The sequence below is a fragment of the Mchenga conophoros genome, linkage group LG6 (assembly GCF_057382185.1).
Source record: "Mchenga conophoros isolate Kocher_MC1m ecotype Shallow Benthic linkage group LG6, M_conophoros_male_GT1.1, whole genome shotgun sequence".
Lineage (NCBI taxonomy): Eukaryota > Metazoa > Chordata > Actinopteri > Cichliformes > Cichlidae > Mchenga > Mchenga conophoros.
Genome location: NC_140531.1, coordinates 42228015 through 42244162, shown reverse-complemented (window position 1 = coordinate 42244162; position 16148 = coordinate 42228015). Strand labels below are relative to the sequence as shown.

Genomic DNA, 16148 nt, shown 5'->3' with positions numbered 1-16148 from the left:
TTCTACAAGTTTACACAACGAGACATTGAGACCTGAATTCAAACTAAAAGCCAGCTTTGAGTAATGAAGCTTGGAGATGAACAAACACTGTTTAATCCATAAGAACAACTAATGACAAACAACATTTCACAGCTTCTACTGAGGGAGGCGCTACATAATCAGCCCACTGGATACTAAGAACCTGTGAGACAGGCCACAGCATGTGAGACTGGGCAGAGCTCGCTCTGATGTGATGATGTGCAGTACAGGAGGATCTGTTAGATCACAGGAAAGAGAAACGTTTCAGCAGTTACAGGAGCTCCATAAGATCAAGAGTTTGAATATACAGAGAACACAGCCGGGGTCACTTTGTTGGGATGATGATGATGATGATGATGATGATGATGATGATGCAGGGGTTTGTACTGCTGCCTAGTAAGAAAATGATTAGCTCGTCCCTGTGCTCATCTCTAAAAATGAACCTGGAAGCAGCTTTGAAGTCGGTGAAGTTTTGTACTGCACTCAGTCTGTGAGAAAGAAACTTGTGATTTTATTGTACTTTTGTGAAATCCTGAGCTGATATTTTTCTGTATGTTGATGTTTTTGTCATTTTAGTCCCCGCCCATTCCAGAGAAACAGGCCTAGAAAACTCAGTTTTTAAGATAACTGTGGGAAATCATTTCACCCAGCAGCACTGATCCTGCTCAGCTCCATCCGTGACACAGCAGCTAAATACTGATAGCTGATAATACGCAGACTGGCATTAAAGGAGACACCACACAATAAACCTTTGTTAGCGCATTGAAAACTCATTATTATGACCTCAGGGTGCAGGAAGAGAGAGCAGGAGCGTTTCAGTAGGCTGGCAGGGCTGAAGACAAAACAGAACATGAGTCAAAGGATGAAGTCACTGAGGACAACAAGACTGGCACAGAGATCTGAGGACGAGTGGGAACCAAAGCCAGTGAATAATGGAAGTGTTGACGAGACCAGGTGTGTCGTTGCTAAAGGGCACATGTGGAAGGAACAAAGAGGCTGACAGGAAGGAGGCAGATGGGACATAACAAAGCGCCTCAACCAAGAAAGACCCCACAGACAGTGAGTTATTAACATCTGGCTTCTGTTTTTAATGAACATGCCCACTCGTCTTACTGATCTCAGTCAATGAAGCTCTGTGATGTTTTATTTTTTAAATATTTTTACATTAAATTCACTAAATCATAACAACAGTTTATTATGAAGTAAATGTAAAGAGAGAGCACATCAATGCAATGACCACACAGCACCACCAGGGGGCAGAAGCGTCTCACTGGTGACAAGTTTTACACCAAAACAATGAATAAAAGCAAAGAAAAGACTGTTTAACAGATTTTATGTGAGCACGTTTTAGTAAGAGATGCACAGGAACATGATTCAAAAGGCTGTGGGTTTGAATCCCAGTACAAGAAAACAATGACTAGAATAAAACGTGCTCACGTTTGTTTAGATGGTAGGGTGCAGCTGTAGACCAGAGGAAAGGAAAGAATCTGGGTGTGTGTTTGTGTTTTAGGTTGGTTTAGCTGTTTGCCTGGGTGTGTGTAATTGTGGAGAGAGAGGAATTTATTGTCAGGGGGGGGGGGGGGGGGTCTGCCTGTCATAGAAGGAAAGAGGAAGCCTCAGCTGGGGTGGACAGATGTGCACAGAATAGAGTAAAAGTAGATGCAAGTCATGAGGATACAATGTTTCAGTAAGATGTTGGTTACATGAATGTTTTTTTTCATTACTAATCATGTGCCCAGCATCCACACTGCACATGCTTATGCAACACACACACACACACACACACACACACACCACACCACTCTGGCCATGAGTTGCTGTTGTTGCCATATAAGGGAACCCCCACGGTTTTATAGCATGTTTTAAAGCTCAGGCGGGCCCTCCCCCGAAGGGTGAGGCTGAATGTGTATCTGTGTAGGACTGAGGGAGGGGTTGCCCCTCAGATCTGCTGGTTACAATTGCAGGATCTCCCTCTGCGCAGAGGTTCGGTTAAATAAAAGCATTACAAGTGTTTGTGAAGTCAGTTTCTTTTCAGCTGCGTGACAAACAGATGTAAATGGCCTGCATTTGTATAGCGCCTTAAGGACCCCAAAGCACTTTACACTACATTCAGTCATTCACACACACACACTGGCAATAGCAAGCTACATTGTAGCCACAGGGGCGCACTGACAGAGGTGAGGCTGCCGGACACTGGCGCCACCGGGCCCTCTGACCACCACCAGTAGGCAAACATGGGGTTAGTATCTTGCCCAAGGATACTTGGCATGCAGCCAGGAGGCAGCCTGGGATCGAACCACCGACCTTCTGATTAGTGGCTGACCTGCTCTGCCACCTGAGCTACAGCCACCCCAAATGTGATTCATAACAGTTGGAATGTGAGTGTGCAGGTCTGTGAAGCCCCCTCCACACCATAATGAGGGTCTGTGGGTCTGTGGGTGGGTTGCAGAGGGAATTGTGTATGGTGTGGTACATTCTTGATAACCCTGCAAGAGACAAAGAAAGAGCCGGGGAGGTGGAGGTCTGGTGCTTATTCTGGCCGCCTCGCTGTGTTTCCATGTTCTCTCTCTATGAAGCTGTCGCACAAAGTGTTTCTCTCCTGTTTCTTATTGAATCTTCAAAGGCTGATTATTACTTTGTTTACTGTTTACATTCTCACCTTCCTGTTTTCTTTCAGTTCTATTATAACTGTTATTTTGGTGGTTACTTGTCTCCATCTTCTCTGATTGCCTTGCTGTATATTTGTAGCGCTGTCACGTGTGCTCCCTGTAAACACACATTTCACAGTGTTTAACCTGCACAAACGTCGCTGCCTCTCATATCTTTGGTTTGTAAACTGTGACATTAATCTGGAGGAAATGTTCTCTGACCTTCATGTTTTCACTCAGACTCAGTTTTACACTTTTTATACGTGATTCCAAAAACCAAACATACGTCACTGAGACAGATCAGCTATTAGAGTCATAAATAGTAACACATGAACAGTTACAGCCCGACCTTCACATAATCATTAACTGACTCTCACATCTGAAGCCAGACATCACGTCTGCATGTGTGCTGAAATGGTGAAAAACATTAGAACAAAGAAAATTGTTCAAAACATTCCCCATGAACCGGGAGAGCCTGTGCATCACATCCTGTCCTCGTCGGTGATCATATCCCATCGACTGTGCCTCCTGCCATCAGCTCATGACCTGTAACACTGACGGCGGCTGAGAGGAGTTTGGATTTAATAAAGTAGCTGAAAACAAACTCCACACTTCCTGTTCTCAGTTTTCCAGGTGAAACATGATCTGACAGGACAGGTAAAGTCTGCAGAGCAGCATGTTAGAATATCCAGTAGAAATAAGGACATTTACAGCCTGATATCTGCAGCCTTACAGAATAAACTCGGCCTCTCCCCGTCTGTGCTCAGCTGTTCATAAATAATTCAGAGTTGTTGTTTCTGTGCATTCCTCATTAGTGTGTCACTCGTGATCCGATCACACCCACAGCAACTCACGCTTCACCCAGTGATTCCTCCCCTGGATATCAGCTGTTTGAAGACTTTAAGGGGAAAGTCGCTGTCCCCCCTCCAGCGGGATGTAGAGGACGAGACCAGAACCATGTGCACTGCTACCTAACCAGCGTCAAAATGCTCGAACCTAATTTACAAGTCATTTGGTGTCTGGTAAACAAGCTCACTTCCTGTTTTACTGACCTCTGAGGTTAAGAGTCCACCACAAAAATGTTCTTTTAGTTTCCAGCAGCACTCAGTGTCTGTAGCAGCGTTATCAGTAATACCAACTTCACCATAACAGTCTGATAAGTTCAGTCTTTATTGGCATGCAAATATAAATAACTTCATTGTTAAAAATGACAGATTAATGTGCCTTTAGTTACATGTTAATTACACGTTTGCAGAATATCACAGAATATGTGGGCAGAAGAAAAAACATTAGCTGTCACACACTACTAAAGTAACAGTGACATCACACAGGGACGGGTGTGTTATGGATTAGGACTTTATAAACTAACAAATGTTGTTGAACATCAGTGATCACGTTTAGCTCCAGAACAGGACAGAAACCAAAGCTTAAAACGTATAAAACCAGCAAATATTAATTAATTAATAATGATAATAATGATAATGATGCTGAACTGATATTAAGGGGAAGATTTGACCAATAAGAAGTAGATAAATAATAAACAGAACAGACCCCAGGTCAGATCCTTGGGTGTGAGTTCAGAGAATGAACTGGGTGTGGACATTTACCGAGGCTGTTGCTGTGAGGAGGTGGAAACCACATGTTATTGTTCATGAAGGTTATTGGCAGAGAGGTGAGCATGAACATCAGAAGCCACCGTTTCCACCAGGATTTCAAACAAACTGGACGCAGGACAAAAGCTGCTGAATCCCTGGATTGTGCACGAGTGCAGTTACTATAGCTGAGAGACCAACAGATACCAGAGGTGAGGTGTAAGCTTCTTTAACTGAGTCAGCAGAGAGGGTCTGATTGACAGATGGACGGATCTCTGATTAAGATCAGACATTTCAGTATTCAGCAGTATTACAGTCAGCTGGCGAGGACATATGAGGTGCAGAGAGTTGACTGTTGAGAAGACGGCTGCAGAGCTGCTTGGACCCGACCTGGTTGGACCCGTTGCTGCTGAGTGTCCTTGTAATGTTGAATATGGTTATTACCAGTGTTGGGAAGTAATGGAGTACATGTGCCGTCCTTACATATATAAATACAAAATATGAGTAACTGTGTTAGGTTACAGTTACCGTTTAAAAAGGTGGTATTCAGAATACAGTAACTTTGTTAAAATAAACGGATTACACGGCGGTATTTTCCTGTTTCATATGTTCGGCTGTCCCCTCTCTATTTTCTGTAAGTCCATGCCAGTGGAAACCCAAACAAAACACGCGAGGCTCTAATGCCGTGTCTAAACGTCACGGCTCATGTCACCTCTACTTGCAGCCGCATAATGACGTGAAGGAATATTTAAAAAAATTATTATTCAAAAAATGATTTAATATGAAGGCAATAGGCAGTGTTACAGGCATCGCATGTATGAAGCATGTAAATATAATAATAACCACTGCAGCCAAACAGAGCCTGACGAGCCCAGCTGTGAGTAAGCTATTAAGACTCGACTGTACGCTGTGTTCGTGTTTTCCTCTGAAACAATAAGTTCTGTTGCAGCAGCCTTTCAACGCCTCTCTCTGTCTCTGCTAGCAAAGTTGACCCAGACAACAAAGTAAAGCTAGTTTTCAGCTACGAGCCGACACGAACCCGACGTATTAGCCAGAGGTCCCTTTACTACGGTTCAGAGCCGCGGACCTGTTTTATATACGCGAGGAATAGTTTTCTACACGAGATCACAGCAAAAAGTGCAGCCTTACCTAATGTCCACCTACTGTTACTCATTTATATTAAGATTTAAACATCTGGTTGGTGTTGGTGTGGAGAGTAACCTTCAGTAATAAATCACATTCATGTAGTTGTAAAAAGCATGATAATATATTAAGTAATCCAAAGTATTCAGAATACGTTACTCTCATTGAGTAATGTAATGGATTACGTTACAAAATACATTTTGGGGCATGTAATCTGTAATCTGTAGTGGAATTCATGTTAAAAGTAACCTTCCCAACACTGATCATTACACAAAAAAGTCTTTTTGTAACAGAGGTTCCAGGTGATGTTGGTCCACACTGCTGCTGAGAACCAGAGGACGGCTCTGGACCAATGGGAGCATCCGGGTTAGAGGGAGTATCACCTGACAAGCAACAGGTAACACTAGTCTGCAGGCAGAAGGAAGGACCCACATGCTGAGCAATGGAAAGATTTGAACAGGTTTATTTACAAAATGAGGTTATGATATTTCCAAGGAAACACACAGACACAGAAAACCAAGAGTGGGAGAACAAGACAGAAAACATGAAGGATGAAATGTTTTTGGAACCAGTCTGAACATAAATCACCAAAAGTATCAGCCAACAGTCCGGGTGAGATGCCACCACCAGCCTGCACAGTCTGGGCTGAACAAGGAAGATGATTTTAACACTGGATGGAGAAAACAAGACTGACTCGCTGCACGTCTTGTGGTACAAAATTGTGTAACTCAAAAGTGGAACTCGGTTGATCTCTTTCACACAAAGCCGATGTTTGGACATCGTGGCTGCTTCGCTGCATTCAGTCGACAGCTTTAACTATGAAACCAGTTCAGCTGTACCTGAGCTGAGTGTGTTAGTCGTTTCTAAATCATTGACTTATTTCCCAAATTCCTTCATGCACAGACTTTTTATTAGCTGCAGGAAGTGAAAACAAGCTTTGCTGTGAATTCAACTGAAATGTGAGACTCAATAACAGAAATCTAACAGGCTGACACAGAGGCACATGCAGTTCGTAAAATAAATGAAATAATGTAAATAAAACGAAAGCAACTAATTCAGTCAAAAAAACAATAACCTGAAAATTTTCTTTCTGGAAACTCTCGGTTGGGAATTTCTCGTGTGGTCTCAGGTATTTTCAGCATGGTTGTCCGTGATCATGCGATGGGCCTCCAGCTTATCGTATACTGTGGTCAGGTTGGTGTGGAGGATCGTTGTTGATGACTCTGGTATATTTTCCCCCTGTAGAGGAGAAAGTAGAGGCATCAGATAACAGAGTAAAGTGGAAGAGATGAAATAGATACTGCTGTTCCTGTAACAGCGTCAGGGCGTTCCTGTTATCAGAGTCCATCCTGCTGATGTAAACAGGGCTACTGAGCATGACTCGATAAATGGCAGGAAATGAGCTTCAAGATTATCGTTTTATTTTCCTTGGAAAAAGAAGGATTTCTGCAAAATGTTCATGTCAGGCGAACAACGCAGACGCTACACCAGCCGAACACACACACACACACACACACACACACACACACACACACACACACACACACACACACACACACACTCAGGGATTGAACCACCAGCCTTCTGATTGGCAGATGACCTGTGCACACCTGAGCCTTTGTGTGCTGCAGCTGCTATTTGCATTCAGTTTCCAGGAACTGGTGAGAACAAACACAGCATGTTTGCTAACAGACACATGATGACGTCTGCCCTGGAGACAGAGCTGCTAATGATAGAGTTTCTCAGTGAAACGTCACCAACCTGTCTGTTGTTGCTTATTTGTATTTCACTATATTGGACCTCTTCCTGTGTGCCTGCGGAGCCTGCAAAACATACAAAGCTGAAGTTAAATTTAAACTGACACACTTTAAAAGAACAAACTGACAAGAAAAAGTGAAACAAAAAAGTGAAAGAACAGAAAATAATCAGGTCATGGACGCATGGAGGTAATAAAATGCTTCTGATGATTTACGATCCAGAGGAGACAAAAGAGGAAGCAGGAATAAACTGTCAAAAATCGCACGAGAAAACCCCTAAAAAACCGAACCGTAGCAAAGCTGGAAACCAGGGCAGCAAAGATTTGCTGGAAAATGGGGAAAACTGTGGGAAGTCCATCCTGTTACAAAGTAAACCACACCAGACACACCTCTGCTGGGTTTTCTGACCATCAGAGTTCTCTTTACAATCCTGTGGCGTCTTTAGTTTAGAAATCTCTATGAGAGGACAGCTGCTGCTGCCTGGAGCTATAGATTTGAACTGAATGCTAGAAAATGAAAGTACATGGAACCAATAACACACAAAGACTCTGTGAGGTTTGTACCAGTCAGCACAAACTGCTAAATACAACTTTCTTGATAAAAACTGAAGTTGAACGAGCAGAGAAAGGTGTTCATGTGTATATAAAACGAGTCTCAGTGAAACCAGGAGGAATCCACAGAGATTCATGTTCATGGGAAACAAATGTCTCCATAGTAACTGTTTGCATCACATCCTCCGTCACGCTGGTGGTCATAGAAACACTTCAGGTGCTTGGCTGCACAAAGGAAAGATACACAACCCTTACATGACCTTCAGACTCACAAACATACCTGTGCTGTGTGCTCGGCTGACTCTAGATGAGCGTTTGACTCTTGCAAACGCTGAGCGAGCACAGACACGCCGAGGCCTGAAGCAAACTCTAAAACTCCCACAGCCGTCGCAAACACAAAGAACAGGAGTAGTTATGACGTTCATAAAAGAAGAAGTTCTAAGTTCCCCTCTGCTTTTAATTAAAACGAGCTTCCTCTTATAATTACCTATAATACAGCAGCAACGCTGAACCGATGCTAACACTAATCAACAGCGTGCGTGCATTTTAAGCAAAGTGTTAAATTCATGAGTTAAAAAGGTAAAAATAAGTATCTATACTTCTGTACCCAGTGTGCATGTGCAGGCTGTGAGGTTACTGACTCAGCAGCCAGCTGACGCCTGATAACGAGCACAGGGTTAAAATCTCACAGTCTTTCTAACTTCATCTCCAGACTTCCTGTCTGCTATCGAGTGTTACTTCCCCTCCTGCTCCTCTTCTGGGTTTGCTTCACCAGCTCTGTGCAGGCTTCAGGTATGAACTTTGACTCTCGGGCATCAGTGGAGTGTGACCCTGCAGCGCTGCAAACCTTATAGAAGAGAAAGTGTTGAACCTCTGAGGAGCCACAGCTTTGCTCTTTATGTGCCCACCACTGAGTTGAGCTACATCAAAGCTCTCAAAGATTATTTGCAATCTACTCTGATTAATCACACAATCAGATCAAATCACCTGGTGGAGTTAATGTGATACTACTGTCACCAAGGTGCTGCTTAGCAACCACCATTAAACAGCAGGATGGAGGAAGAACTGCAAACCAACATGACAGGGTGAACCTGGTGTTCAGTATTACTGAAGCATCTGAGGTAAATCCCCTCAGTAAGAGATGATGAGGTCACTGCCTGATGATCAGTCAGGTCTCCAGAAAACAGAAGAGTCCCTGGAGCTTTGTGTGGACAGTAGGAGGGTCTAAAGTTTCCCACTAGTGTCAAATCTCTGTTTTATTTTCTCCTGAAACAGGATCTTATATCAAACGTTCATGTTTGAGCTCTTTATTTTTATTCTTGACTCATTCTCAGCAACATCATGAATCCATCAGATTCTCCTGTGTTTTCATGATCAAGGCTTCTTTCCTGGTTTCAGATATAAGAAACTTTATAAAAATAATAGTAGAGCCTGAAATATGAGGCTGATATGTTTGCTGGTATTAACGGTTTGCTGATAAAGCTGCAGACAGTATCTGTATCAGCATTATAACAGCAAATGAACTAAAAAGTAAAAAAGTAAAATAAAGAAGAGACGGAGAAACAACCTTTGTCCACCAGATGTTACCAGCTGGGCAAACAGATAATTCATAATTTGTGATATAAAACTTTTCATTTTTAAACTGCATTGTCCTTTTATGTCTGAAGGTTCTCAGTCCTCCAGGTTATCATAGTCTAAGAGCTTGGAAAGAAAATCTTGAAGACGTTTCACCTCTCATCCGAGAAGCTTCTTCAGTTCTAAGGTCAAATGGTGGAGAGTCCCAGATTTAAACCTAGTGGGAGTTTCCCCCCACAGAGGGACAAAAGGACCCCTGATGATCCTCTAATCGCCTGAGCCAAGGTGTGAAACTGGGTGTGGGTCCCAATCAGCCAGGGTTTTGGGTGAGCTCATTGTGAAACCTGGCCCCACCCTATCGTGTAATTTCCTGAGGTCAGATGGTCCAGGATGTGAGTGGGCGTTAAGGCGTCTGGGGAGGGAACTCAAAACTGGATTATAGATGGCAGAGAGTTGGTGTCGTAAACCACCGCCTCTGTTCAAAGATGGTCGCTCACAGTGGACATAAATGGCTTCTTTCACTCCTGTTGGAAAGGCTGTCAGCTGTGTGGCGGAGCCCCCTTGTGGCGAGAGAGCACAGTTGCACTATTGAGCACATGTTCCAGTGATCAGAGTTGGAGCTAATACATAGCAAGAGCCACCTGGCAGACTGACTCTGCAGGGGATGTCTACACACGGTGTGAGTTGTGTGCGTCGCTAAAGAACTGTGAGTAGACATGGAGCCATGCCTGGAAAGGGCAGTTTTAGTCTTTTATGCCAATTAGACATTTAGTGGATGTAGAAGTGCAATGTGTATCGACCTGTTCGCTATGTGGCTAGTTCATGCTACTAATGCTACCTGTTATGCTACATACCTGCTAGCTGTAAGCTAAACGATTTGGTGTTTGTGATATATTGTTGTTGGGTGTATTGGCAATCAATGTCATGTACTGTAAGGGTTTGGGAGTAGTGTATGAAACTCGTGCATGTAGATGTTCATATAGGAATTCCCATTTGTAGTTCTGGTTAGATTCGAAGAACGCTAATGCATCATAATTCATGACTTAGATGTTTATTACATTGAGTATTCTGTATATGTTCTGTTCACAGACCACACACACCCACACCCCTCACCACTCTGTAAGCCTGCGGTTGCATTACTGTGTTGCTGTACTGTGCTGTTAAGCTGAGGAATCACAGTAAAGACGGTATAACCTTTATCTGTGCGTCCTGTGTGTTCTGACCGACACCCCAAGGTGAACACCACTGCTATTCAGCCAACGCCTATACAGTCCTGGGTTCAACCCAAATTAACATTGGTCCTTCGAGCCGGAGGGTGCTTTCCTTGGATCCTAAAGATGCAGCCTAGTTTCTTCTCCAGTGAAGATGTCTCAGAATCAATTCGCCCAAGGCGCCAAGTACAACCTCCCCCCTACCTTGCAGACTATGAGGTGAGCTTGGTGGGCCACCAACGAGACATGACATCCTACCGTCACTCGTACACAGCACAGTATGCACCCGGGCTAGAAGAGCGAAAGCAGTATGTGCCATCGGCAGTGTCTGTACAGACCTCCCGCTCGTCTAGCCCAACAAGTCAGCCTGGATGGGAACACACCGTGGATGAATGGACCGCTTCTCCGAATGATCTGCAGGATATGCGGCAGCATGTGTCCAGTAGGGATGGCCTGAACCATCAGCCTCCTTCTCCTTTCCATCCACCATGGGAAATGTCTGCGGTTTCGGGTTCGCAGTATGGTATGAATGGCAGACCTCAGCCTTACGCCCAAACACGTGAACCAGACAGAGGTGGTTACCTGTCAGAGCAACGGGACCAGAGACCACCCCCAACACATGTACCCCCTCTGTCTTCCTCCCAACGTATGCAGCCCATCAGTGTCCCCACGATTAGTTCCCATACACACAGAATAGATGCATGAACGAGTCCATGGCCGCAGCATGACAATAGGCAGGACATCCATGCTCAACAAGAATACCAAAGGCCATACTTTCTCCCACCATCAGCTCAGAGTATTCCACCCAAGGATACTACAATGATTGATACATTGGATAGGATGATGGGTGAACTACAGCTGTTAAAGGAGCAGACACTGACAGCTAGTCGGCCAACCCCGCCATTCCCCAACAGTGCACCTTCCTTTCAGTTTGAACATCCACCTATCATTCAGCAACATTTGAAGTCTCCTTGGCAGGAGCAGTTTTCTGCTAGGGCTTATCCCAGTTTCCAGAGTCAAACCCCCACCAACATCTGGAGCCAGCAGCCCGTCGCCGAGGTACCAAGACCTATCACAACATCATTGCAATATAAACCTCATCCATCCCCAGCCTACCAGCCACCACATGTAATGGCACAAGAGAAAACATAGAGGGGTCCAACTCCAAGTATTCCTGATCTCATTAAGAAGGACCCAAGCGAGTCCTGGGTTCAACCCAAATTAACAACTCCTCTTTCAAACCATCTGTCCTCTCTGTCCAAAATGTGAACATTGGCATCCTCAAAGAGTGACGTTTGACCTTTAGATGCAGACGGACTGCTGAGTCTTGTCCTGTGGAGGTGGCTCTTCTGTGTTGTGCCATGCGCTTGTGAAGTGGCTGTTTGGTCTCTCCAATGTAGAGGTCTGAGCATTCCTCGCTGCACTGTACAGCAAACACCACATTGTTAAGTCTGTGTTTTGGCGTTTTGTCTTTGTGATGAACAAGTTTGTGTCTGAGTGTGTTGCTGGGTCTGAAATACACTGGGATGTCATGCTTGGAGAAAACTCTCCTGAGTTTCTCTGATACACCGGCTACATAGGGGATGACAACATTGTTGCGTCTGTCCTTCTTATCCTCCCTCGCTGGTGTCTGGTCTTCTTTTCTGTGCCTCTTTGCTGACTTTAAGAACGCCCATTTAGGATAGCCGCACGTTTTAAGTGCTTCCTTTACATGTGTGTGTTCTTTGTTCCCCTTCATCACATGATAACATCCAGAAGCCTTCAGAGCTCACACACTGCTTCTCATTGAAAACAGTTGGTGGGTGCGATTAGTTTGCCGCTGCTCTGGCTCCTTGAATGCTCGTGTCCTCTTTCACTTTCCTGCATTAACGCCTGACCCTCCTCCACATTACATCCTGCCTCGCCCTTCCTCTGCTTCCTGGAGTATGAAAGTCCTGCTGTCCACACACAGACGACTGACTGAATGTTCTGTTTGGAAAATGTTCAAACTGCTGCAGATTTCTGAAAACCTTTGAAGTTTTCAGGTAAGAAAATCATATTAAAGAAACTATTGGATTTTTAACAATAGAAACATAATCGCTACATAAAACGATCACTTATTGCTGAAAACAGACGTCCTTGTATTTGAATCAACCCCCACAAATGTAGCATCACTGGGAGGTCCAGGATGTCCTCTTAACAGTACAGTAGGATCAAATTAATCACTAAAGTTTGCCTGATGTAGATCTCTCAGACCCACGTCTCCCACAGATGGCGAGTATCAATCAAGGTTATTGATTTTTAATCATTGCTGATGTGAGCAGGCAGCACTGAGAGGAAGAAGAGTCACAAGTATCAGAACCAGAAGCACAAAGACAGATTCACTGATGTTATCATCAAAACTATGAAGAAACAGAAGGACTGTTCATGGACACAGGATCAAACAGGAAGTGGACACAGCTGGGGAACGAGACACAGGTCCAGGTAATCAAGACAATGTGTCATGGTCTGGGTCTGATGACCCAGAGCTCATGTATTTCTTGTATATGTTTTTCCGTATGTTATGTTTTGGTGGTTTTCTCTCCCTTTTTTGTCCTTTCTCCCTGTGTGCTCCCGGATGTTTTGGGGTCGCTGAGGGGACTGCGACCCGGAAGTGTTCCCGCACTGGGGACTGCCGCACCTGCCGCCCATTAGCCCTCACCAGCTGCAGCTGATAGCTTCATGAGGGGCGTCTTATTTAAGAAGGTGGCGGAGCCCCAGTCGGCGCGGGATTATACTAAGTCGAACCTGTTAAGTACCGTAGATTAGTGTGTTGAGATCGGCTTCGCTGCTAAAGGCTGCCTGCTGAGCTGTGTGTGTGTTTTTGTGGCACCAGGAGTCGGGAGTCAGGAACGTCGTCACGAGGGGAAATCACGGAGTGGAATCGGGTTTTTGGAGTTGTCACCTTTTCACTGCTATGGACACGTGCACTGTGTGGGATTCTTAGAGGAATCGCCACAGGAGTCACAGTGCTTGAATTGTATATAGTTGTCGTTTCTGTCCACTCACCATAAATAAATCCACCGTCCTTCACTAGAGTCTCGCGTTTGGGCCCTACTTTCTCTACAACTCCACGGTCTGCCGTCGCAGCCCGTGACACAATGAGACTGTAGAAAGAAAGAACTACAAAGTAAAACATGGACAAAAACCACTGAAGCAGGAAGACATGAACATAAAAACACTAAACATGAGAAGACTGTGTCAAAAAGGAAAACAGGAATAATGTTTGAAAACTCTGCAGGGAAGGAAACGGGAAAGAAACAAAGAAGGAAACCAGAATATCATCACACTTAACCGACACTGAAAGTGACCCAATAATCTCACAAGACATGAAAGTCACAGTTAGAACAAGTCACGCAGACAGGAAGAGGATTAGTTCTCAGTATTAATAGATACAGGAAACCAAACGTTAGCTTAACAATGAAACTCCCGGAGCTTCTGGAACAAAACCACACGACCACGACACACAACCACACAGAGTCCCACATCCTGCTTTTAGTACTTGAGTCCAGAGCGGGCCGTGTCCTCCTGAGACCAGCCTGCTCATTACGTCCTCTGTAGTGGATTCAATACTTTTGTTCTCAGGAGGACAAACGACGACAGACCCAAAGGAGTTAATGAGCAGAGACATTTGCAGTTATGAAGTGAACAGAGGTCTACCTTCAGTATGTGTTTGCTTTCTTTTCAGTCAGTTCCTGTTGTCATATATAACACGCACAGTTTACGTGGGAATGGAGATTTAAATGACTTCATTATTTTGCATAAAAACCTCCCACAGAGTAAATGCACTTTAACTTTTGCTCCAAGCTTGGCTCGTCAGGTTTAGTCAGATGTGATCAAACACAGAGCTCACAGTGACGGCTGCATGTTTCTACTGAAGCAGCTCAACCACAAGATCCTCTGTGACACAACACGGCAGCATCGAGCCGGCAGCATCGAGCCGGCAGCATCGAGCCGGCAGCATCGAGCCGGCAGCATCGAGCCGGCAGCATCGAGCCGGCAGCATCGAGCCGGCAGCCTCGGCGGCATCTTAGTGCTGATCGTGATGCACTGGAAGCAGCTCATAGTTCCACTAACAGGACAAAGACTCTACTGAAGTCAGTCACACTACAGTTAAACACAGACGTGTTACAGCTGAGTGGACTCAAATGTGTTTTTGTCTAATATCATCTGGATCTGAAGGTTTAGACCTACAAGCTCCAAAGAGGTTAGAAGTAAATACAATAAATAAAATAAAAAGAGAAAATAAATACCTGCCTTGTGCCTGTCCGTTTGTCTTCGTTTTGTTTCGGGAAAGATACTTTGACTTGATGATGAAAGTAGCAAGTATGATCATCACAACCAACAGGACACAGATTATAATGAGGATGTTATCTGTCAAACAGGAAATCAGACGTCAGCAAACACAGTGAACAACATGTTTAAAATCACAGTTGGAAATAATCTCACAGGTTCTTGGTTTATTCGAGCTGTTGGTGTCGTTGTCGTCTGTGTCTCCACAGGTGGTTCTCACACGGACAGGAAGAGTTTTCTCCTCTGCAGGGTTTGCAGCCACACATCTGTAAGAGGAGCTGAAGTCCTGTTTGTGCACAGTGAGAGGCAGAGAGAGCGCAGAGCTGCTCTGGTTCAGCATCTGCTCGTCTTTGAACCACAGCAGTGTGGTCTCTCTGTCCACCCAACACAGTAAGGAGCAGCTCTCAGAGCTGGAGTTCAGCTTAGTCACGTTAGGTGTTGGTACAGAGTCTGGAGGAGAAAAGTGATGGAGAATAAAAATTAACATCAGAAAAATGTTTTTAACTTTCTGCTTTTTGTTAGTGAACATCATCAGGACAGCAGAGCTCTGGTTATTGCTGCTTTAATGCAGTCAGTGAACATTAATATGAAACTGCTCATCTCAAATTTTACTTTTTTACCGAAGCAGCTTTGCCTGATTTTTAGCCCCGCCCCATACTAGCCTCCTTCTGATTGGCCGTCTCTCACAAAAACCTGTTTTGAATGACGTTGGCTTCTCTGATTCGATCGTGTTTTTATCACAAGAGAAATATTGCCAAGTGAAGTACTGCTTTCATCATGTTTGGATTATAGTAGTTCCTTGTTCACATTTGTAAGCAGAAACTCGCTGGAACATCTACAGCTCTCTCCCTCTGAGTTTGAGCTCCGTGGACTCAGTGGTCTAAGAAACAAATAAAAACTCATCTTTTTAAACTTGCCTTTAGTTCTTTTTTTAGTTCTTTGTGATGGCAGTTTAAGCTAGAACATAACACAGAATAGAAACACGCAGTAAAGAGACGCTGTCACAGAGTGAAGACGTGATCATCTACAAAGGAAGTCAACACGTTTCCAGACAGTCAGTCCTGGAAAGCCTCACAGAGCTGCACATGTTCACATCACTGACAGACTGCTGGGTTCTTTGCATTCAAACTTTATGAAAGCAGCACTTTGGTCAACATTTCTGAGATGAAGGAAATAAGACTGGAGGAGCTTTGACATTTGTGGCAACGTCAGATAAGGATTCCCTGAGGCAGGAGAGGCTGTCGGTGTTGAGGCTGACAGAAAAGTATAACTGGGTGTCATCTGCATAGCAGAGAATTCACTGATACCATTAACTGGTCCAAGGATTGATCCCTGCGGGACT

At 44.4% G+C, this 16148-nt stretch overlaps 1 protein-coding gene across 8 annotated transcripts in view; it reads right to left on the bottom strand.

The window, feature by feature from the left end:
- Window positions 1-3817: 3817 nt before the first annotated feature.
- The window catches only part of LOC146573364 (SLAM family member 7-like), a 30029-nt gene continuing 17698 nt past the window's right edge, over window positions 3818-16148 (bottom strand). For 5 of the 8 annotated variants that reach the window (XM_085278171.1, XM_085278168.1, XM_085278167.1 and 2 more), the window contains 5 exons: window positions 14963-15256; window positions 14767-14887; window positions 13523-13620; window positions 7163-7224; window positions 3818-6640 (listed from right to left, as the gene is read on the bottom strand). In XM_085278171.1, the coding sequence (XP_085134297.1) occupies window positions 6527-6640; window positions 7163-7224; window positions 13523-13620; window positions 14767-14887; window positions 14963-15256 (689 nt within the window). In that variant the 3' untranslated portion in view covers window positions 3818-6526. The remainder of the gene's footprint in view (window positions 6641-7162; window positions 7225-13522; window positions 13621-14766; window positions 14888-14962; window positions 15257-16148) is intronic. The other 3 variants (XR_014892814.1, XR_014892813.1, XM_085278173.1) reach the window with 3 other exon arrangements.